Source organism: Vicugna pacos, chromosome 24, assembly GCF_048564905.1.
Source record: "Vicugna pacos chromosome 24, VicPac4, whole genome shotgun sequence".
NCBI lineage: Eukaryota > Metazoa > Chordata > Mammalia > Artiodactyla > Camelidae > Vicugna > Vicugna pacos.
In genome coordinates this window covers 12,387,729-12,412,088 of record NC_133010.1, presented here as the reverse complement: position 1 = coordinate 12,412,088, position 24,360 = coordinate 12,387,729, and the positions used below count along the sequence as shown (strand labels likewise).

General features: G+C 36.3%; 1 protein-coding gene across 13 annotated transcripts in view; it reads right to left on the bottom strand.

Annotated features, from left to right (window-relative positions):
* NOL4 (nucleolar protein 4) overlaps positions 1-24,360 on the bottom strand; it is a 244,241-nt gene that overhangs the window by 56,454 nt on the left and 163,427 nt on the right. For 12 of the 13 annotated variants that reach the window (XM_072949037.1, XM_072949038.1, XM_072949046.1 and 9 more), the window contains one exon: positions 12,118-12,231. The exons of the other annotated variant lie outside the window; for it this stretch is intronic. In XM_072949037.1, coding sequence (XP_072805138.1) covers positions 12,118-12,231 — 114 coding nt within the window. The remainder of the gene's footprint in view (positions 1-12,117; positions 12,232-24,360) is intronic. 13 annotated transcript variants of the gene reach the window in all.

Sequence of the window (24,360 nt, the reverse complement as noted above, 5' to 3'; positions counted from 1 at the left end):
TTAAAATTATTTTATCATGCACTAAGATTATTATCTATGCATCCTTTTGTAACTTCTGAAATGCTGGTTTGAAATTACTACAGAGTCAATACGTCATGAATTTTCCTCAAGCTTTAAGCAAAAAATAAATTATTGTTATTCAGATTGTTCATCTATTTTTCCTTTGTCAGTAGCATTATTTATATTTTCATCAGCTCAGAAAGATTGAATGAAATAAACGCAATTTTTAAATTTCTCCGAATGGTGGAAATACATATTGACTGAGAGAGAGAAATAACACACCCTCATGGATGGGGTTATATTACTTTTTTATGACCCTTTCCTGACGCCTATTCCACAATTCTGTAAGGTCATGATTTAGAAAATATTTAGAAATTCTTTAAGGTCATGATTTAGAATAAGCTCTCTGTTGGTCATACACAGCATTAGGATTTTTATTCCTTCTCTGCTTCAGACAGAAGATTATCACATATTTTACTTATTGGAATAGAAACCTTATTTTTGCTAAAAATTATGCAGCTGACAGGTTATCTGAGTGTTTAGCGACTATGCATGCATTAATAATTATAACTGTTTATAAAATACGACTGTATAATGATATATAATTTAATGTTGCTATTAAGACTTCAGTTTTGGGAGAACACGTCCACACTAACAGCAAATTTAGCCTACTAAACCAAAAAAGCAGTATTTTACAAACTCAAACGAATAAACCAGTAATGATCCCAAAGCCTTTTTTTTTTTTTACATATTGACAGATATACTCTCCTTTATGTGGACATACCAGTTTAATCTAAATCCATGGATTGTATTTACGTATATACCCACCTTTTTATAGATAACTTTAAATAGCTCTTTTTTGCATATAAGACACAGATATAGACGTGAACACATATATTTCGGAATAAGCAAAGAGTAAATAAAAGCAAAATTATGTATTTTTGCTTCGTCTGTATATATACTCAGCAGATGAAGCTTAAGAAAAAAAACAACTGCGTCCAGTTTACAGCATCTAAACCTTTCTTTTGTTAGCAACACTGTTTAAAACAACTTCTCCCCAAGGAACAATACCCTAGATCCATCACTGCAGATCGTCCTAAGGCATGTGGTTGTCCTTGCCTTTAAACATGAACTGCGTATGAAATGAGTACGTAAGTTAGATGAGGAGCGTGGCAGCCGCCACTGAGGGAGGCGTAACATACATGCTTGTATGTTGATGTCCCGACGTGCAGCACCGAGGGCGGACCTTCCTCCTGAGGCTGCGACAGTTCTCGGATCCAGCTGCTCTGCTCAGCTTGCTGCTATGACAACTACCCGAGGGCAAATGTCAGGTCAGCTCCCAGCGTCTGTGTCTCGCTATAATTGCTTTGCCAGAAATCTAATAGCTTCCTTCTTTTTCTCACTGAACAGTGAAAAGCAAGAGTGCTCAAAGAACTAAATGTTGAGACATTCTTTATTGTCTCCCCAGCCTACGCCCTTCCTTCCTATCATATTATATTTGCAATTTTCCCGATTTGGTGCTCAAACTGTGTTCACTAAGCTGTCAGACACCATTGTAAATTGTGGTATTAATTCCAATGATTCCTGCTCTGCCTGGCCACACGTTATTGTTCTCAGGCTGGAATTCCTATTGGATTGGCAAGTGTCTCATTAAAAGGCTCTTTCCTTTCCTCAAACTGAACTCTTTGCCATGCTACGTCATCACATATGTATATCTGTTCAGTGCTTCCCCTTGTCCTAGATAATTATTTAGTGCTTACCCTTATACCTAGTTAACTTGGGTATCTTGGGGGCTCAAAGTGATGAAAGCCATAGCTAGTTTAAACCCACAGAATGATTAAAAAAAATTATACAGTCAATACTCCAAAAGATACTCGGAGTGTTAGCTGGGTATATAATCAAGTCCTAAAACAGGCTTCGCTCCACAGAGAACTAGAAAGGACTTATCTTGGTGGGTTGAGACTTGATCCACGAGGTGCTCCTTCCAGCAGGTGCGCTTTGAGGTGGGTGTACAAACAAACACACAAGTGGAACTGGGGCTGACAAGGAGCCTGGACATCCTGGTGGAGAGAGGGAGTGCTTCGAGGGTTTAAAATTCTGTTCTTCATTCACATGTCTCTAAATCCCCCAACTATCATTTACATGGAAACAAAGCAGGAGCGACAATGAGACACTGCCTTTCCTATTCGTGTAGTTTTCAGTCATGAGTAAGAATAGTCATGATGTGTATACCTCACTGGGTTTTGGGAAGAAAATTAAATGAGAAAATTTATGCGCATTCAAATTAAGGTGTACGGGAACACACAAACACGAGTATAATTATGTAGGATGTGCTTCCCTTCCATGTCCTGATTTATTTCCCAAATATAGTTGAGATGATACTTTGAATGGTAAAGAACTTGGCACTGAAAACTGAATCTGGGTATTTGAAACAGTTTCAACAAATTTTGTTCTTAGAATATGAATGATCAAATACATGGTAGTTCAAGGAACTCATTTAATGTAAAAAACTACAGGAAGGACTCTGTGTTTTTTAAAACGACCTCAAATGCAGGATCATGTATAAGGAATTAGAGAAAACACACAGGTAACTGAGCATTCCCTAGAAAGGACATTTCCCTCATACTTATGGAGACATAACAAAGCTTGACAGCTTTGCTGGACTTCTCAAACTTGCTTCATAGGCAATAAGAAACGATAGAAAAATGCAATTGAATTAAACTGATGTGACCTTCTGAGTTCTGCATCCAAAATAGTATTCAAATTCTTGCATGCTATGAATGTATGATGGCCTTAAGATTTGAAATTTATGAAGCATTCTGATTTTCATTACTCAGAACATTACACTGAAATAAAAAGGGAGCTAAATTCTTTGTCCTGTATTGTCTTTTTTTCCCCTTCTTTTTAAAGAGAAATTCTGTCTTTAATGAAATATGGAGAAATCACTGAAGGAAAAAAGAGAGAAGGAAGGAAAAATCTAAACTAAAAATTAACTTTTCCAGGCCTGTTTCTTTTATAAAATAAGCTTATTGAACTGAGTGGTCTGTAAGATTCTCCGTAGCTCTAACATTTTTGGTTGGGACCATTATGTCCTACAGCAAAAGTGATAATTGAATAATTTGAAAAAGAGGCTCTTCTTTTGAAAAGTTGTCCATGTATTCGCAATCCCCAAGTAGAGCAACTTTGTGTATATGCCCATGTGTGTATTTAAAACCTGGCCTGCTTCTGAGTTTCCAGACTCTGTTTTCCAAAGGCTTGAATCAAAGGCTACATTCTTCCTCTAATGTCTTAGGTCCCCCCACCTGAAAGCAATCATGTAGCAAAAACAACTAACTAATAGGAAAGACAATGGTACACAAGAAAAAGCTTTACTTTAATTGCTGTTTTTGGATGGAAATCATGCTTATGGGATTCAGATGCATTTTTCACTTATGGCTTCTTATTTTATGACTTAAGTTTACAGTTACAAGTATGACTGACCTCTTTTTGTACTCTTGTTCTCTGCCCTCTTTCTAGAACTCAGAACCATGATTTCTATTAAATCTCACTCAGATTTTCATAGAGGATTTGGGAATAGGATGCTAGTCTCAAATTTCAGAGATGAAAAAAAGTGACTGTTCCTGCCATGTGCTGGGAGTTCCTTGAGGGTCCTTGAGCATCAGGACTGGGACGCACTACTGTGTTTTCTTAAATGACAAAACCAGCACCGAAATCAAGAAAAATAAGAACATGGAAGATAACAGCGAAGTGATTTAATGAGTAGTTTGATCTTAATGTAGGAATCTCATTGGACTTGCAACTGAATTGTTTCATTTAAAATGCTATTTTGATCTTGCTTGTGGTTCAAGGCAAAACCTTAGAGGGAGTTTAAAAATCAGTGTGACTTGGTTCTTGATCTACATAAACATCATTTTCCTCTTGATGAAAGAGTGCAGTTAAGGGCTCTTAGAAGAGAGCGTTGCATAAACTTCTAAAGCAGAGAGAGGTTGTTTTCCTTGCATTCTTTTGACAGGGTGTGAATAAGAACAAATACAGACTGTCCCGTAGACGTTGAGAGGCCATTGGATTGCTGAAGCCCAAACAAACAAAAATTTAATATTGTTGACAAGGCAAAGGACACTGATGGCACAAGAAAGATGAGGCTTCTTTTTGAGGATGAGAGATTATATAAGAGATGGGTCCATTTCAGCAAAGGTAACAGGTAAAGATCTATCAGAAAGCCAAGCCCCAATATCATCATGAGAAAGAGGCAAATTACCAATAAAGCAAGCTGACCTGCCTCAGGGAGTTTTCTCTAGGACAGATGTTACAGGATCACCTGCTCCATCATCCGCTCTGCCAGCCCCAGGCCTATAGCTAAAGCTCTAATGTCAGCGCCACACAATCCTGAGTAAACACGAATGACAAAATCCATCTTTAAAAGTTAACTTAAATGTAACAAAAGCATGTCACACAGAAATGCCCACCTTGTGAAAGTGCATCAATTTGTAGAATCATGATTTGTGTAGAGAGATATACATTACATCAATAAAAACTTAAAACAAAAACACAGTTATGCTGCAAAGATTTATGTCATGAAATGAAGATGCATTGATATTTTAGAAATACTGCCACTAAAAATTAAAGTAAATTTATTTTTAACTAAGATTAACCCACAGCTACCCAGAATACCCAGCTCTGCAGGACCCCTCGGCTCTGCCCAAGTGCTGAGTGACTGAGAGAACACGTATTTCTTGAGGCCCCTGGGCTCACTGTATTTACCCCCTGAGTCATCATGTCAAACATCATAAATTCCTTTAGGAGGCATAGCCCAATTTGTCAAGCAATTATATTATCTAATTTCATAATAAATTTGTGACTAGGGCTAAATTTCCCCAATACATGTAGAATTATTGTTTCAGGGTAACTAATGGATTTTAAAGTGGTTAGATTAAAGAGAAAAGACAGGACAAGGAATGAACAAATTATGGGAACTAAATGATAAAAATGAATGTATTTGGCATAAACCAAATATGTCAGACTCTTCATTTCTCTGCTCAGTCTAAACTGGTTTTAAAATAAATATTATTAACAAAAATGCTGTCTTCGTGGAGAATCCAGTAAACCATATGTTCCCCTGACTTTGGCATCAAAAAGTGTATCAACATATTATGTTGAATTTCTCTCTCTGAATTCAAACCACCTACTCATATCCTGACTTTTATCCACTTGAAATTAATAACATCCTAAGCCAAAGTTATGTACCTAAAAATTAAAAAAAAAATCTATACAAATGTGGGATAATTCTTAATGAAGTAAAGCAGAATGAGTAACAGAGAGACAAAAAAAAAATCAGAAATTATGGCTATTCCCAGCTTCCCCTCAAACCCCATAGATGACTCTCAAAAGAAAGTTTCTCAGATTCAGACTTCTCATCCCTAAAAGGGAATGCATGTGATCCACCTGCTTCATAGTATTATTGAGAGACAAATAGAATCTCACACTGTATGTCACTACTCAGACATAAATTGATACATCATTATATAAGGAAAATAAATACACTAAAGAAAATTTTATACAGGAGTAGCCTTACTCTCAATTTAAGAAGAAAAGATAAAAAGTCACCGTTTGATGAAAATCATAATGTCAGGTTTTGGAGACATCAAAAAAAAAAAAGAGAGAAAAAGATGAAAAATATCTACAATAGAAAGAATAATACTCTTTGTCTATAGTTAAAACTAAGTGGAAACTACAGAACATTGAACTTTGATTCCTCATTAGCTGAGCTAACATTGTCGCCTGGAAGAGAAGTATTCCCAAATCCCTCATTTTTAACTTAGGAACACCCTGTAGCTGATTAATCTTCATAATTACTTTTTGGCATTGGCTCAGATTTAAATATTGTCACATTTAAATGGCAAATCTGAAACGCAGGTGGTAGAGAAAGTAATTCTTGCTGAACTGGGACCTCACCTTTGCCCCTAGTACATCTACACTTCATGGTCTCTCGGGTTCTGAAGCTTCCTAAAAACTGGACGTGCCACTCTCCTCCCCACTCATCTCTGGCACATCCTTAAAGTCCAAGTAATTTAACAGAGCATGTGAAACGCCACAATCTAGTTTAAACCTTCACATCCAATCCCTGCTACTTTTATTTCTTCTCAAGTTTGCCTCACAAGAGATCACTGTTTTCATACTCAAGAAACTTTCATGTTTGGAAATGTTCCACGTGTCTGAAATATCATCCGCTAGCTTCTTTGTCTCTCAAAATCTCTGTCATTTCTCAAGGTCTGGCCCAAATAGTGCTCCCTCTGGGAAGCCCTCCTGGGTTTCTCAGGCAGAATTAGGAGCACTCTCCTCTGGCTCTCACCACAGTCTGATCACACCCTTACAATTTCTAGCATGCTAATTTCACTTATCTTTAATAAGAGTGTGCGTTCCTAGAGGAAAGATACTGTGTTTTACTCATCTGCAAATGAGAATAAAAATATCCACTCAGTAGCAAATCATTGTAAGTAAATCTAGTAACTGGTAAATCCTCAGTAATGGTTCCCCCCATCCTTGTTTTGTGGCCTCTGTACAAGCAAAATGTCTTCCCTATAATGAATATTTGCTAAATAAACTACTTTAGGGCTATTTAGATGTACTTTTCTCCTATTAATTATATTTGTAGCTGATACAGATACACGAAATATTTATGGATCTACCTAGAGCAGTTCAAAAGCCTTAGAAAAAATAAAAAATGGAAACTTTTGCCATTAAAAAGTTATCTTGCAAAAACTGAAGTTGGAAATAATACATATTGAAGTCCAGCCACATTATTAAGCTAATGCTGAAGGAATACATTCCTAAAGAAACTATCTTGCTCATAAAATACCCCAACAGAATACAGATCAAATATTCTTCCCTACAGAGCAAATAAAAAGTCCAGTAAAACTATTTTACTGTGTTTCTCAACTATTATACAATGTGCACAATGAACTCAAATTTTTAAATTAGAATAATAAATATTCATTATAATTATCTATAAGAAATATTTATATATCTGTGAAATGCTTTAATTTGGTATATACATATATATTTACTTTTCTTTAGTTTTTATATTTATAAAATTTCTTCATGTTTGCAAATATATAATGGAAAATATATTTTTCCATAATTCCCTATTTATATAATTTTCAAATGTGATTATAACCTTTACAGAGTCTGCTCTGATAAAATAGAGGTTTGATGGTAGCTTTGCAGTAGTGAGATTATAATCAAGTCTTTCTGGGTTGGTTTACTAATTTGTCTACCCCTTAGTGCTCATGAATTTAAGGTCATGGTTCAATATCCATTTGTGTGAGCTATTTCCCTCTCCTGCTTTGGGATATGATTACTTTAGACATTGCCAGGCATTTTGGAGACCATGTGAGTGAGTAGATGGCTCAGCGTACACCTAGTCACACCTTCCAGCGGTGACTGTGCAAACAGCATGTTTATGAATGATTGAAACTGATAAAAACACGCATTTTTGAATTTTCTTGGGTCTTACCTATTTGGGGCATATTTGTATAATGTTGGATGTGGTGACATCCTTATTGTAGATGTGTAACACGGTGATCTAATTAATGGTGACTTTCAAATTAGAAAAGAATGTGACTGCAATCTCAGGAGATATTTAAAAATAGTTGAATGATGAATACAAAATGGAATTACACTCCAGGAATGAAACTGGAATTAGAAATTATACGTGGCTTAGTTTTTTCACTGGGGACATAACTGATATGGCCATTGACACTTAACTGCTTTATCCTTGCAAAGAAATAAAATTAAACCAAAGGCACTGGCTAAGTTATTTTTATCTTATACCGCATAATTTTTACTTCTAGGCTTTGGCAAGTTTAAAAACAAAAAGTAAGTGGAAGGTAGAAAAAAGGATGGAGGGAGAATTCATTTAACACAAGGAGTGCAAAGCCTGTGGAAAATTGTGGGGTTTGAACCTCAAGGCCAGTCTCTTCAAAATGGGAGTAACTGAGTCATGAGTTCACAACCAAGGAATAGATCTGAGAATGTTATGATTCTCATTCCTGTATTCAAATCCTAGACTAGTGTGTCCATAGCAGTGCTTCTCAAAGAGAGTATTAATGACTCCTAGGGGACACTTGGAAAATATTCATCCTGTGATAAAGGCATGAAGTGGGTGGGGGACCAGCTTATCGGAACCTCTGACATGTTCCAGGCAGTCCCAACTGACTAAGAATTGTCCCTGTTTCCCTGTAAATTTTTAAAAGTCCCGCTGGATATTTCTGTAGGTCAAAGCCTCAACGGAATTTCTGAGCCTAAAGTTTAATTGCATTTTAAGTGTAAATACAAAGTTTTTTGTGCACGCTATGAAATATATGTTGAATTGTCTTAGGAAAACGCTACCAGGTAAATCAAGGCACTGCTGTGCTCTGTTTTGTTTGGAACTTTACCAATAGTTTTTCACCATTGGGAAAGTTCATGCCACCAAATGCTATGAGCTGCCCCGACATACACGTATCAGAGGATAGTTGTGGCTGTTGCTTCCTCATTGATCTGAGGGACAGGGACAAGCTCCTTATGACTTCCTTGTGTCTTCTAGTGATGTGGAATCCCGATATTCCCAAAGTACATGTTCTTTGATTATACATTACTTGTTAAATAAATCATATATTATTTATATTAAAATAAAGACATTATATATATTTAAGTTGTGAGCATAATTTATGTTAACTATAAATTGTATTTTAGGATCAAAACTGGGACATTTCACGGTGTTTATCATAAAAAGACACACTATGTTTGAGAGGTTTAGGAACCACTGGTTAAGAATCAAAGATTCCTAGAAGTTAAAATGAGCCTTAAATAGGTATATGTTTATAAAACAAGCAAAATTCCTTATTTTTATATGAATAAGGTAGATATTAAGGGCATGGACCTGATGAATATCAAAAGCTTCAAAAACTTGGCTGGTTTTTGACTCAGTTCTCATGATTTATCCTGAAGAAATAATTGGCAAGACACCTTTTTCATAGAAAAGTATGGTAGAAAAAAAACCCAAAATCAACAATAATTTAGAAAACACTACATGATGGAGTATTAATTGGCTTTTTAAAAAAAACTATAAGCTTATAGTGACACAGTAAATATTCACAGCATTAAGCTACATGGAGGAACACAATGTGATGCTATGTTCCTTTTTAAAACAGCACATTGTGCATAGAAAAAGCAGTATGAGGAATTATACTATAAAACCAAATGGCGGAATTACGATTAAATTGTATTTCTTCTTTCTACATTTCTCTATTTCCCAAATTATCAAAAATAAGCCTGTTTGTCTGAAAAGATTTTTTTTTAATTTTACTATAAACATGATTTTAAAAAGCACAAGGATTAGATCCAAGTGGGGCTCCAGCCTGAGCACCTCTGACCTCAGAGCTCTAAGCCTTCGTGTCTCCACTTCATTAAAAGCCAAGACTGTTACTCAAAATAGGCTTGTAAACCCCCCTCGCACAGGGTTGCACCCATCAGTATTTCTGCTGCTGTTAATGCCATGATTAATGAGGAAAGTAAGTCCCACTGCAGTTAGGTGACTTGAGGAGTATATTCCATCTCAATTGTTTAAAATTATACCTGTTACAGAGGAAACATAATGGATTCCAAGAACTACTCTAGATGGTACTTTGTTTCTCTTCCATAGTGTATTTTCTCCCTTGGATGAAGGGCGAAGCTGAGACACATGCTGGAACACCCAAAGGTACAGTTGTTTTTCTCCAACGTACTTTATATAAGAAAGACAAATGCTAAATAAATAATGAATAAAAATGGGGAGAACTGACAGCACGGGTATGGGAGTGTGGGCTGGAAGGTCACAGAACTAGGTTTCAAGCCATATCTCACTTACTATCGCAATGTTTACATTTAAGCGTAAAATCATATTGAAAAATGTTTCTCTCGGTTATGCGATTGTGAAAGCTTACACATGTAACCCAAATGACATAAAAATACAGCAGGAAATACAAAAGAAAAGCCGCCTGTTTCAAAACCGTCTTGACGGTGGTGTATTAGACAGTCTTCAAATGCATTACAACAACATAAAATGTCTGTATTAAAATTGCCAGCATGCTGGTGTGGCTCTAGTCTCACCCTTTATAGCTCCAATTATGTTTCTTTTAGGAACGTGCCCACTCAGTGAGACCCTACAGAGCAAAGGAAAAGTCATGAAGAGATACAGGTGGCAGCGAATTCACCAGTACTACAGAAAACACAGTAGCGGGAGCTCGGGGCTTACGAAATATTTTTAGGTCTTGGGCCAGTGGTTTCCTGCTGGTTTACTAACAGTGATTTTCTTTTGTAACTTAGCAATGCATCAGTTTTCAGTATTTTCTCCTCCTGCTTCCTCACCTTTTATGATTGTCACAAGCAACTAACACACCATTTCCCCTTTTCCCCGATGGTGTTCTTTTCAACAGAGTCAAAGGCACTACATCACAGCCTAGCACTGATGTCCCATCTGCCCCAGTCACTGCAAAAACTGTCACCCAGCACTCACGCTGCGTCGTCCTTTCTGAGGGCTGGATCTGCTGTGATGACGGCTGAGGAAGCCCTTAACCATTGCTGTTGTGTGACTTCCGTCTAGAAAACTACAAGCTAATTTGACTGCAAGAACTGAACAGAGAAAAGAAACCAAAGAAACCCTCCCATGATTCAGAAACTTCACAAGCCTACGAGTAACACACGCGTCGTCCTTCAAAAACAACAACACATACACGCCAGTGGCAGATCCATCACTCACAAGGGGCTGGTTCTAACCTCTCACTTTCTGCCTCTGTGTCTCAGGTTGAATGACTTGTCCCCTAAAACACTGAGGCCTATTTGTTTTTAAGGAATTAGTAATGATACAACATCTAAATAAGAAAGACCGAGAAAAAGATCATCTTTTCATTTGAGCGTGCCATAGAATTTATACATGTGAAGTCTGACTTTGCCCATCTTTTTGAACTGTCCAAGTGAGAGTGTCCGAGGTAACATAAAAATTCCAGACTTTTCTGCTGAAAGGGAAGAAAAGCTGACTACATTCCATAATGCGTTCGGGCTGGACCTCAGCTCTGTGTCATCTGATTGCCGACGAGGCCGTGGGCTGCCGCCCTCACCCCTGGCTGAGGCTGCAGGACAAGTGTGGGGTGGAAAAGCTTTTCTTCCCTTCTTTGAAGCTCATTGGTTCACGAAAAACATGGGCTAACAATTTAGTCTCCTCATCCCAGCCTCAATGAGAAAAGTGAAGCACCTAGATCACCTGTTGCAAAAATAGTTTAAAAAGTCAGAATATAGCGTTCTTTATGTGGAACACTTCATATTATTGTAATTATAATTTAGTTGTATTATTATGGATAATTAAAAACAGGGATAGAGAGAAAAAGAAAACAGAGAAAGACATTCCAGACATGAGAAGAAGAGACAGGCAGATGCAAATAAATCAAGGGAAAAACTGAGTGAAACATCAGTGAACAATGCACAAAAAAGTACTTATCCACACCACGTGGGTACACAGCCTTGGAAACGAGATGCAGGAAGATGAAACTTGATGGTTATACAGTAAATGACGTATTAATGAAAAAGTAAGCGCAGGTTATAGATTTTCATTATTTTATATCCCCATTTTATGGCTTTCTAGTCTTTCAAAGTTACACTGTGTTTTCCCCATTCCCTGTCTAATCTATCAACACTGGGCAGTAGACCAGAGGAAATTAAAAGAGGTTCATTTTCACCCCAAAAGAACGCAATCAGGTCACTATCATCAATGATCAGGTAAATTTCCAAAACCACTGTAAATGATCAGTGAGAGCCTCTTACTTAAATAAGTCATTAACCTTCAAATTGGATACGAAAGAGAATTATAACTCATTAATTTTACAACTGTCTGTTTTTCATCGGAGAAAATTTTTGTCCTTACAACACCACTGATCTCACGAACCTGCATTTTCAAGCTTACATTCATACCACAAAGACAGAAAAACGCTATCTCTGTGTACTGCAAACCCATGGCAGAGACTCCGCTCTCGTGCATAAATCAGATGAATTTCGCTGCATCTGCAATACAGTCAGTGGTCACCCGCCCCCGCGACTCCCCAGTACCTGCTGTCTATCCAGGCGCATCCTCTTGGCGGCATTCCTACTCTCACTCTCACAGGCTGAAGCCAAGATACTCTCTGCAACTGCTGAGGTAAGGTGGGAAGGAATAGGTCGAGACTAAAAGAAAAAGAGAGAGAGAAAAACCATGACAAAATTATTAACAGCATCACTGACAGACCGATGCTATCCCCAGAAGATCTCATAGGACGTGCAGGAGAAACCGTTCACTTCAAGAGAACTTATTCCGATAGAAAGAGGAAATGGAAATTGCAGAGATGAATCATGAAAGCTAGTTAGAGGCTCAGGCTGGAGCTGCTGCCCAGCTCCGTCACTCATTCCCAGGGCTCCGTTAGGGTTTCGTCTGGGCCACCGAGCTGGAGTTTGAACTGGCAGTGGCCAGACTGCTGACCGCGTTTCGCAAATAAAACAAGTCCTCTAATTTTTTTTTTTAATAACGTGACAATGCACGAAACAAAACAGAAACAAGTGACAGGGCTGAAACAGCTGGAAAAACTGACAGACACTCAGACCATGTCAAACAATCATAATATGGAAATACTATGAATATTCACAGCCTAAGTTGTGACACAATTGATGTGATTAAAAACTTAAAAAAAAAATCCTTACTTTAGCTTAAATATAAAGTAAAAAGTTAGTCCTAAAACAATGTTGATGTAACAAAAGTTCAGTGTTTTAGACATGAGATGTATGTTGCCTACATGTTTTGTTCTATTTGTAAAATACGAGTTAATATTATTAACCTAACAGGTACATGCTGGGAATCCACCTCCTATGGAGCCCACATAGGAATTAATTAACCCCCCAACTAAGCTCCTCATTCACTACAGATTGTTTGTGATTCTCCCTACCATTTCTGATCATCAGGAAAGTTTGCCATTTTTTCCCCATAATTACGTGCAAAGTCATCTAACTGAAGGACGAAGTATTTAACGACATGTTTTTTTTTTAATGAAGATAAGCAAACGATAGAAGTAACGTAAAAATTAAACTAGATGAGATAGCAAAATAGGAAATTACAAGATTCTTTTAAGAATCTAGCACACACAGTGAGTGGCATGCTACTTGGGGGTTTTCAAAGTCTGAGTCCAAAATATGCAGGGATGCTATACAAACTTAAGGCCTCCAAATTAATAGAGATCTTTTCATCGTCTTTTGTTAAGGAACGTGAGTTTGCCTTTATTGTACTTGATTCATTCTGCTTACTCTGGCACATAAAATGCGCTTTAGCGAACTGAACCATCGCATTTATATCTCACACAGTATTCTAGAACAGCTAAATTCAGACCACAGTTTTTTTTTCAGAGACTCCTCGGTGGAATCTGAGCAGTTTAAACAAAGTCCAGGCTTTGACCTTACTTGAACTAGGAAGCAATTTCTGCTGCTGCCTCAGCCAACTTCCCCAAGCTCCTAGCTTCCAAGTACCCTCTGCAGACCAGAGGTGGGAAAGACGGTGCGGTCTCCACCTGCAAACCCTGTGGGATGACGGAAATGATGGCTAGATAATTTTGACAATAAAGCATTAGAATGTTTGGAATGTTATTTTTTTTGTCAAAGAATGAGAAGAGAGGCCTCTGAGGTAGCAGGAAGAATGCAACAAAAACGTTCTGAGAAGGAAATTACAAAGCCAGGACTGCATGCTGGGAACAGAGAGGAGGGTCAATGAGGTACACATAAAAAAACTAAAAGTTGCCTTTAAGGTGTATATATAATTTCAAAGTGCATATTGCGTCTTCATTTCATTCTGTACTTCACTAAATACGAATAAGATCTTCTAGCTCAGAACTGAAAATACATTAAACTACACAAATCAGTGTTTCATTAAAAGATGGCCACGGTGTGGCTCAAAATTATAATCTAAACCCCATGGGAAGTGGGGACATGATGTCCTTCTCAATTGAATTATGTTGTGAGACTAAGGTATTATAGGAAAAATAGGAATAAGAAGAGTCCCTTGTGAAAAGAGAAAAATTATTTATTTGTAGCTAGCATTATTCAAACAAAGTGAGAGCTCACACCTTTGTAAGCTACATCATTAGACCCTTTATCTGGCTCTAGGGACTGAATTAACAGAAGCTAAATATCAGTGGCCTCCATTTCTTTATCTAATTATTGATAAACACCCGTAATTCAGAGACATATTTCTGTTCTCTGTTATTTTTATTCTCTCTCTTTGTCTGGCATCTCTATTCCAAATTAGGAATATATAAAGCTGTGGAACTTTATTAAGCTGATTAAATTGTAGTAATAAACACACAAATTCCTTAAACGCCTGAAAGTTTGTTGAACAGAGAGAGCACAAGGTAAAAAATATCTCTTTAATTAAACTAAGTTGGTAGCGTTTCCTTTCAAATTCTTTTTTAATATTTAAAAACAAAATGTAAAATGACTTTTACCAAGAAGTTGTTGTGCATAATAATTTATATAGTTTCCTTTTTGGAGAAAATTACAGAGTTGGATTTTTTTCCGGATATATTTAATTGGTCTTGTCAGAAACCAGAATAATGTCCTGGCTGAGTGGAGCTAGATATTTTTTAAGGTCATTGGATAACCTAATTATTTCAAGATTTGGGGGGAAAAAAATCAAACTTTAAGATAAAGCCATCCTGCACTCTTTCCTAGGAAGTGGGAAAAATGAATAGAAACAAAGATACACGATTAGACATGGCCAGAAGTTAAACAGTATCATTTTGAAAATAGAGTTGTTCTGAGTTTATTACAGAATCATAATCTGGTAACTGTAAATGGTCATATAAATCAGCCCGAGTTTCTAAAGTCTGAAGGATCTTTCGTTTAAGGACAAACTGAGTTAGATATAGAAGCCAGGTTTCTTGACTTAGCGCTTTTACATCACTTACTGTTAATAATATAAAATATTTTAGGGAAAAACCCTTACATACAAAAACTGTTGGCCAGCTAAAATAAAAACAGACCACAGACAGCCCTTTACAGGGCTGTATTGCAATTATATAATTCAATCATGATTCAAGTTCATTGGAGAAAAGGGCAGAATGAATGAATAAAACCTGTATGACAGCTTAATAGATGTATATGTGCTTTTCAAAGAATTTGCAATATCCTAAATACAGAATAAAATACATACCCCCAAGAAGAAAACTAGTTCTGTTCAGCCTAAGGTAATTTTAAGACGAATGTTAATAATACTTAACTCACACTGAGTGATTAAATGTTCAGGCATTAACACAAAAATCTTCGATTTGTTATCTAACTGATTCTTCCAAAAAAAAAAAAACCTTTGATAAAAGTACTTATCACTCATTTTGAAGAAAAAACAAATTAAAGTCCTATACGATTTGCCCAAGATCATACAGGTATGAATGCGGAAATACCTGAATTCATATTTATGTCTGATGATAAACTGGGAATAGTAATCCCTGGTAAAGTTTATTTTCCTTTTACAACTAAGGCCTCAGTGAGTGTAAAGAAAGTTATGGCTCTTAAGTATTACGCATTCCTACAGAGGAAGACACTGACAGCGAACTCCATTTTGCATTTAAGCAAAGAATATATTAGGATCTTCCTAAAATCCTTCTCTTAAAGTGCTCGAAATCCTCCCAATATATTTTCCTATTGATTCTTTAAAACACTTCTTTATTGATAGAACAACAATAAAATGGAACTTATGTGAGTTCCATCACGTGTTCTAAACAGATGCAATCTAAAGTCACAAGATTTTCACGCTGTAGCAGCCAGAAGGGCCAAGAAATGACTGTCCATAAAACACATAACACAGCTTAGTCTCACGTCCAGAGTGAGAACGAGGAGCCAGGCGTAGGAAAGTTCTTTCTCTCCTGTGAGGCAGTCCTGGTACAAATCCCCTTGGTTCTAATATCACTGAGCCAGTAATCAGCCCACACAGAGCTCAGTTATGCTGTGCCTGGTTACAGGAGACTCAATACAAAAGGTTTTTGCTTACTTTTCCTCCATAATTTGGCTACTATCTACTTCACAGCTTAAAAGTACTTAGACCAAGATAGTGAATTAATCCATTTTGCTCCTTATAAAAGCACTTTTACCACAGAGAAATTTAAAACAATGATTTAGTACGAGTTTTCAGAACCACCTTCACGGGAACTCTCCTTCCCCGCGTTTAACAGCGGAGAGCTTCCTTTCGTAGCACTGCCTTAGTGTCTTCCTGGCAATGCGCTCAGGGCTTCCAGCAGGGGATAAATACTGAAGATCCCCTCTTACACCAGTAACAGTGACCATAAGACAGAAACTCTTCCATTGTAGTAACTTGAGATAATACTATTGCAACAACAGAATCAAATGCAGAGAATTCAATAGATAATTTATGAAAAACAACACTTCTGATTGAATGTGGCTCAGTGAGCATACTACTCAGTGTATACCTTAGACGATTTAAAAATGATTCAAAAATGTACATAATCTCACACTCTACACGATCTATATACCAAGATTGAGATTTGTTACCTATTTCTTTCCTGGATGTGAGATATTGCTAACTAGCCCACATTAATTATCTCTTCATAATTAACTGTCATTCTTAACTGGGATGAGCTGATCTTCCCCCAGCACTGTTCTTATTGTAATAATTATCCAAGCCCAAATCATTGGTGCGTGTTTCATTAAACAGATGGCTAAACAGTCACATGGAGATGGTGGAGTTTAAAAGTCACATTTTAATTGGGGATTTGAGATGTGATTGCTGCTGGCACAATGTAAATGTGTCTTTCCTTCTATGTGCATGTAAAACCTTCCATCAAACCAACAAACTACTCCGGTTTTGGTCTCCTGAACTTTTGTTATACATTTAGGATGCTGCAGGGTTGTTTGTCTGTTTTTATAATTATAAAAAAAGTAAAAAGAAATCACGAACATAAGCTTTTGTTCATGGGTTAACTTGCTGATGCTCTGGAGTCCAGTGTTTAAGTATAGCTTAATCACGCCAGATCGGGAGCAATTGTGACACCCAACCCGAGATTTTTAAGTAGAATGCATTTTTTTTCAAAATAATGAAAACAAATGATTCAGTTTTGGTAGGGCCCTAAATTAACGTGATTTCTTCTAATCCTGTTATTTTATAAAATACATAATTTCAGAATTTTGCAGCTTGGATGATATGCATATCTTATGACTCCCCCCAAATGGTGTATCTATGCTGGAACACAAAATTGTTACAGTGTGAAAAACTGCAGCTCCTGAGGGACACCCCATCTATGGACCAGGTAGCTTCATTTGTAGACACCAGTGAAATAAAGTGACAGTTCAGCAACTAAGTCAGACAGACCTGGATGCTACTGTGTAATCAGCTACCTGCAATCTGCTCTTTAATCCCTCTGAGCCTCACTCATTCTGCCAAATATCATTATTTCTATTTTTATGAATAGCAAAACTGATGTTCAGTCAATAAACTATGAATAGGAAAAATAATCTATCACGGGGCAGTTGTTAGAATTCCATGAAGTAAGGTACATCAAGTTACAAGTTTATTCAAGAAATATACTTAATGAGCACTTATGTTAGGAACTGTATCAAGCCCAAAGATACAGAGATAGATTCAACACTGTCTCTGTTATCAATGCCTAGCACACAGGATATAATACACACGTAATGAAACGTGTTTATTGTGGATTCAACCTTTTGTCAGCAAAACATCCTCTGACATAATCTTAGCAATGTTCTCCTAGAGCAGTCTACCCAGGCAATGGAAATAAGAGCAAAAATAAACAAATGGGACCTAGTTAAACTCATTATAATGTTTTTAAAACTGAAATACCAACTACAGAGTTCTGTGGAACACAGAGCACATAATACACACTGGCTTACCATCCAATTAATTTCCGCTACAAAGTAGCACATTGGTAAATGTCCACTCATTCACTCATCTTTCATTCAACAACTTCAATTCAATTGAATTGAACATGGACCGAGCAGCTTTCCTGAGCACCTAGTGGTACTGTCTAAGACACAGCGGATGATACAGAGATGAACAAGTTAAGCACAGCAGGTCAAGGAACAGAACTGCTTATTAGGGAGCTAAGGCTCATAAAGAAATAACAGGAATATAAGACAGGATAAAATAAAACTATGAAAGTACCACAAAGTACAGTTTGCACATGGAAGAAAGAAAGATCTAAGGCTGCTCTTAGCTAGAAGTGGGTTGTCAATAGCTAAAGACATACTTGACTTTTGTCCTCCAAGGAGTCCAGCAGCTTGAGGCAGCAAGGGTTTCCTGGCGAGCAGTGGAACACACTTTCAGATTAGATCGCCTTTTACCATGTTCCTCAGACACCAGGTACTTGCTATGCAGGAGTTTTTATATTTGTTATTTCAAGTGTTGCTGGTTTTCATGTATACGATACGTGTGATTTATTCCCATTTTTCCCATGAAAGGGATCCAGAGTTCAGGGATACAAGGTCACAACTGATGAAACATGGCTGAGAACCAAGACCCATTGACGAAAACCAAGGTGCTTTTCTTCAGGTTTGCTCAGCAATGCTGCTAATTTTTCAGTGACTCCTTCTAGTGTGTTTCCATCTTCACAGAGCACCTTTTAGGTCCCCCAGAGACAGCCTGTGGTTGGTCATCTCAGTAGCTGTTTGAAGCATCCTTCTCTTTCTCGCTCTGGAGGTACAGTTTAGCGGGGTGCAGGTGTGTCAATTTAAAAGCAGTTTCTCTAAAAAAATTTTGAAGACCTTTTTTGCTTAATACTTTGAAGACTGTCTTCTGACATCTATGTTGAGGACAAGAATTGTGTTCAGTCTATTTTTCTGTTTGGGATAATTTCTTGTTTCTTCTGGAAGACATTTAAGAATCTCTTGGGTCTGCTGTAAGTTTTTCTAATGAACAAAGGTGTGGATTTGTTTTTATTTGTACTGCTCAGAACTGGTCTATTTCTCTGTACCTAGTATCCGTGGTCTAATCAATTCTGAAAAAATCTTCCTCCTCATTTGCTTGAATGTTGTCCTTCTTCTAACTTCTCCTTTGGAATGTCCATTACATCTATAACTTTCTATTCCTCAAGTTAACTTTTTTCCCTCAAATTCTCCTTCTCTATTTTCTTTCTGTGAATAATTTCCATAGTTCTCTGTTCCAGTTTTTCAATTTTCTCTTTGGTTGAATCATCTTATCTGCTATTTAACCCATCTAGTAAGGTTTTAATTCCAAAATTTGTAATGCTTATCATTTAGTTTTTTGAAGTTGTAATTTGATGTTTTTTCTTCCCCTTTAATGGAAGAGTAATCCTTCCACGGTCCAAGCTTTATATACAGTTCTCCACTCATGTTTCTGCCTAGTCCCAAACCAAAATCCACATCTCCTCAACTTGAGCTGGCATTTGAATCCCATCCATGATCTGTTTGGGCTTAAGTTTACTTTTTCTATCTTCCTAGTCTATTACTGTATCAAATTAAGGGCTATGAGTCTTTTTTCCCCCATTAATTTTAAGGCTTAGGAATTTGTTTTTTTTCCAACTTATTTATATATCTTAAAAATGTTATATTTCACTCAGGATTTGCCTGTATTTGTAGAGGGAAGGGAGCAACATGTGTGAGGGGTATTCTGCAAGAATCCGGTCAACATTTTGCTAAAACTAAAAGATCCATTGATGAGTAAATCTGACAACCATGATGGCTATGTTCTTTACACTTCTGTATCTATACACTATATTAAAAATTCTTCAACTTTAATACATTTAGTAACTCAAGAGAGAACAGTACCCATGAACCCTAAGTCAGGGAAAGTCAGTGGACCAAGACAGCACACACCGAAGGAAGGAGCAGCAGTCCTGCGTGATAACTGAAGGCACTAAAGGAAATGATTGAGCATATTCGCAGGGTAGGAAGAGGCCAGATTACATGTAAAACATTTTATTTTACATTATCACATGTAATAGTAATACCTCAACAGCCCTCTCCTTTAGAAAAATGGAGACTCAGAAACATCACATAGGACTATGTTTTAAAAAGCCATACCCTAACATACAATTTGTGAATACAAAATAACCTTTCAGGAAACCTGGCAAAGAAAGATGGACTCACTGAGTCTTCGAAGAAAGACTGTAGGGGAGAATTTAAAAGATTATATATATTTTTGGAATCAGGGGACTTTTTTTTAAGGCAGAAGAGACAAAAAGGGAAAACTCAGTGGAAAGGGAAAACTGAAAATGTGACTGTTGAGATGGTCGATGGAGCAACGTTCTGAAGGAGGACAGATGACAGGGGAGCAGAGGCAGCAGCCTAGCCAGAGTTGATAAGCCCAGGACACTTCCGCTGTAAAGACAGCAGGGAGTACTTGAAATACATTAGATGACTGCAAAAATTTGTAATATTGCTTGTGCAGGCTCTCTGAGTGATAGTAAAGACTAAAGTAGATCCATGCTAATAATGACTAAAGCAAAATCGAGATGCAGATCAGTGAAACTGAGAAAGAGAAAGAACTGTGAGTTCAGATTAGATATTGAAGGTGGGGTGGAGCTCAGTGGCAGAGCGTGTGCTTGGTATGCTCGAGGTCCTGGGTTCAATCCCCAATACCTCTGTTTAAAAAAAGAAAAAAGATTAGATATCATAATTACTAAGGAGGGTATTTTAGGATGTAACTGAAAAGAAATACTATAATAAAGAACTTAGGGGGTGGTACGAAAGTAGGTTGGGGGATGGTAGATGGCATCTACCAAAGAGAGGGCAAACAATGTTATAAACAGCAGGTGGGAAATTCAAACAAAAATGTGTTTGCTGATTAGCATCAATTAATTTAACTGGTCACAAAGAGAGAAACCTGCACATCCGTACCCATGATGCATGAAGAACAGTGTGAAAAACAGTGGATGCACAGGTATAAAGTTTTTAATCAAGATCTTGTATGAAGGGGTAGGTACAGTTTCAATCAAATTTTTAGTTTAAAGAAGCACTTGAATTCTTTTTTTAAATAATAGCTGTTTGCTAAAGAATGAACAGCAAGTGTCACTGTAGCTTTTGCAACGCCTACGATACGAGGAAAGCTGCGAACTGAAAACGAATTCTGATCTCTCTCCGTTAATCTGCATTAGACAAGAAGCAAAGGATGTGATAAAATTCCTTCAAAAAATGAACTATTTCCTAAATATTAGATACTGATTTTCCAATGAAAGAACTGTGAAATCAGAAGGTCAGATATCGAAATTACAGAGGAGGGTATTACAGGATGTAATTAAAAAGAAACACTATGACAAAAGAATGTAGAAGATAGCAGGAAAGTATGGATGTTTCCATAATTAGATTATTGACACATTTGTTTTTAAATTTTTATCTCTTTTCCTCCCAAAATAGATCTCAGAGACACCAAGGAAATATGTACACTTAAACGAATGAAACAAAAAGATAATTGGGACCTTATGAAGATTTGGGCTCTGAACTTCTCGACAGGCACAAAAGTGAACATACTAATTTACAATCATCCTGATGATGAGAAAACATAAAAGTGCTCTATTTGTGCAAGAGAAACACATTTTTTTCATTACATTCTAAAACAGGGCTCTGAAATGAGATCATTTATAGTGGACATTAAGTAGCCTAATGGACAACGTCCCTGGTAAACTTTTACAAAAAATAGCCTGAGACTTAATTCTTCAAACAGTCAATTACATAATATTAAAAAGCAAGTAAATAGGTAATTTTTTTTCAAGAAGCTGAGTTTATTAAATTCAAATATCTTAGCTACTTGATGTAACTTGGTACAGCGGCAAAATACGAGATATAGGAGGAAAGATGGACTGGAAGTCTCTTAAACTATCGCCCCTAAATATTTTCATTTGAGTTTTATAAAAGTACATCTAAATGTATGCAGTATGGTAAAAGAGTCTCTAAATAATGCAAATTCAGAAAAATAAAAAGAAAAATCATATCACATGATACAGATAACACTCAGGTATGAGCCAACCCCACCTTGTTCATAAAGCTTTGCTTTTATGATCCTATTACAGGTGCTCTTGAATTTAACGTCAGGACACCCTGGAGAAATATCTCTCTTTTCTGGAACAATCAACAAATACTCTTCAGAAAATTAGCTGAAGTAATTTGAGAGTCGACACTGCACAATGGGATCAATAACAATTCGATGTATTTGTCTAAGGATTAATAGAATGGCTGCTTAACTCACAGCGTTCTTCAAGTCTAATGAACACTAAGACAGTACTCTGTATCAAACTTATTAGATTTATTTTTCATGAAACATACCCTTTATTTTCAACACTGAAGATTTTATGATTTGAGATGATTGGGAACAGAGAATTGGTCAATCTAACCTGTGGGTCTTGATAATTCCAATGAAATAAGAATGCTTAACATTCTAATATTTGCATGCACTCAATGAAGCCAACACAAAGCATCTGTGTTGTAAATTCTTTAGGGATATTGCAGAATAATTAAACATACATAGATTTTGTATTAACAATAGGAGAAAACTAGTCAAAGTGAATGCCAAGATTCTCAAGTATAGCACTAATATAAGTTGTGATAAACCACTTCTATGAGAACATCTCTTTGAATTCTTAATCAAAATCAGCAGAAAACATATAATTCAATATTTTGTGTTTTGTTTTGCTTACAGGGTCTGTTGGCTTAGGGACCCTAAGTAACTGGACGAGCTAAGCTTGCTGAATGCCATTTTCATCTTACAATACAGAGTCCCCTATCAAATAATCCTACAATTTGCAATAATGTACAAAATTAAAAACTTCATTAGGTTGCCTGGTTGACATACTAGGTATTGCAAAATAATCTGCATGTAAAAATAATCGTATATTAAAAATGACACATTTTCTCCATGTCTACTTAGAGCAAACACAAGAAAAGAATTTTCAATGTTATCTAACATTAAAATTTAAAATTACAAGGGCAAAAATATGAATGCAAAATACTTAGTTGTAATTACTATCTGCCCTAGTCATGCCTTTTTCTATCTGTTCTAAAAAAGGATGAGTGTTCAAAATGATGACACGCTCCATGACAATGATACATAAGCCAATCAAAATTGCACGTGTTAACTAGGTGGTGAATTTAATTATTATTTCCAGTAGTACATTAATGTATTTTTTAAAAGGGGGCTAAACTGGATATCAGTATTCATCCGTGCTGTTCATTAACATTTATTTACATTAGGCTTTGTATTATTACTTAAGCATTTCACTTCCCACAACTTGTAACCTCAACAAATCATGATGATCAGGGAACACGTTAAAATTTCCTAATAAACAAGTCAGGCATCTCTTATAGTTCTCATTACTTTGTACGATGTCATGTACATTACACATATAATGAATAAATGAGTAAGAAGATGAACAAGTGAAAATTTTTAAAAATTAAATACAGCAGCATTTCTTTCCAGCATTATTTCCTTCAAGATTAGTGCATGAACCTACTTGATTTTGTATTATGTTAACTTTTTGTCTTTCTCTATAAATAGCACAAGGTTTACAACAAATACATGTCCATATTTGGCAAATAAATGCAACTAATTAAAAAATGGCGATTATCTCAAATAGACCTTAGAGAAATTCAGAATTCTATATGACAATGATTTTTTTCCCTTAAAGAATGATTAGTACAAAAAATTATACCATGGAAAATAAGATAAATTTTACTGTAGGAAAAGAATCTCTAAATAACATAAAAAGATTAAAAAGAAATAGTAGTGCCAGATGCTGGTAGAATAAAAACTTTGATATATGGCATTATTATCCTTATTGTTACTGAAAGGCAAAAATATATACTGTGCATTGTGCACTAAATGAGACATATTTAGTCTCAGATGGAATTTTACATCAAATGCCAATTTGATGATGAACCAGATGTCAAAGCCCGGATTCTAGGCTTTTATTCCTGGTTAGATATCCTTTTTATCTGTCATTTTTCTCCTATTGAGTAAGTGATAATAATTTTAAAATAATTCAGTAATGAGGGAAAGAGCTATATGTTATTCAAGCCATCTGTCCTTCTCTCTTATGCCATATATGACCTCAGCTGTCATAATTTAACTTGATTGGGCATAGTTATACCATTTTATTTTTAAATGACTTAGGCACCACCAACTCCAGCTTTAATACACTTACTCTGAGAAGTGAGGACTTAAATGCGGTGTTCTGTGATTCTATAAAACACTCATTCTAGATAGCTATTTTTCAGATGATGGATTAAGTAATACTTGGTGGATTATGTTTTCAGAGTTAAGACTTACTGAGTGGTTACTGTGTGTCAGAAATGGCTTGT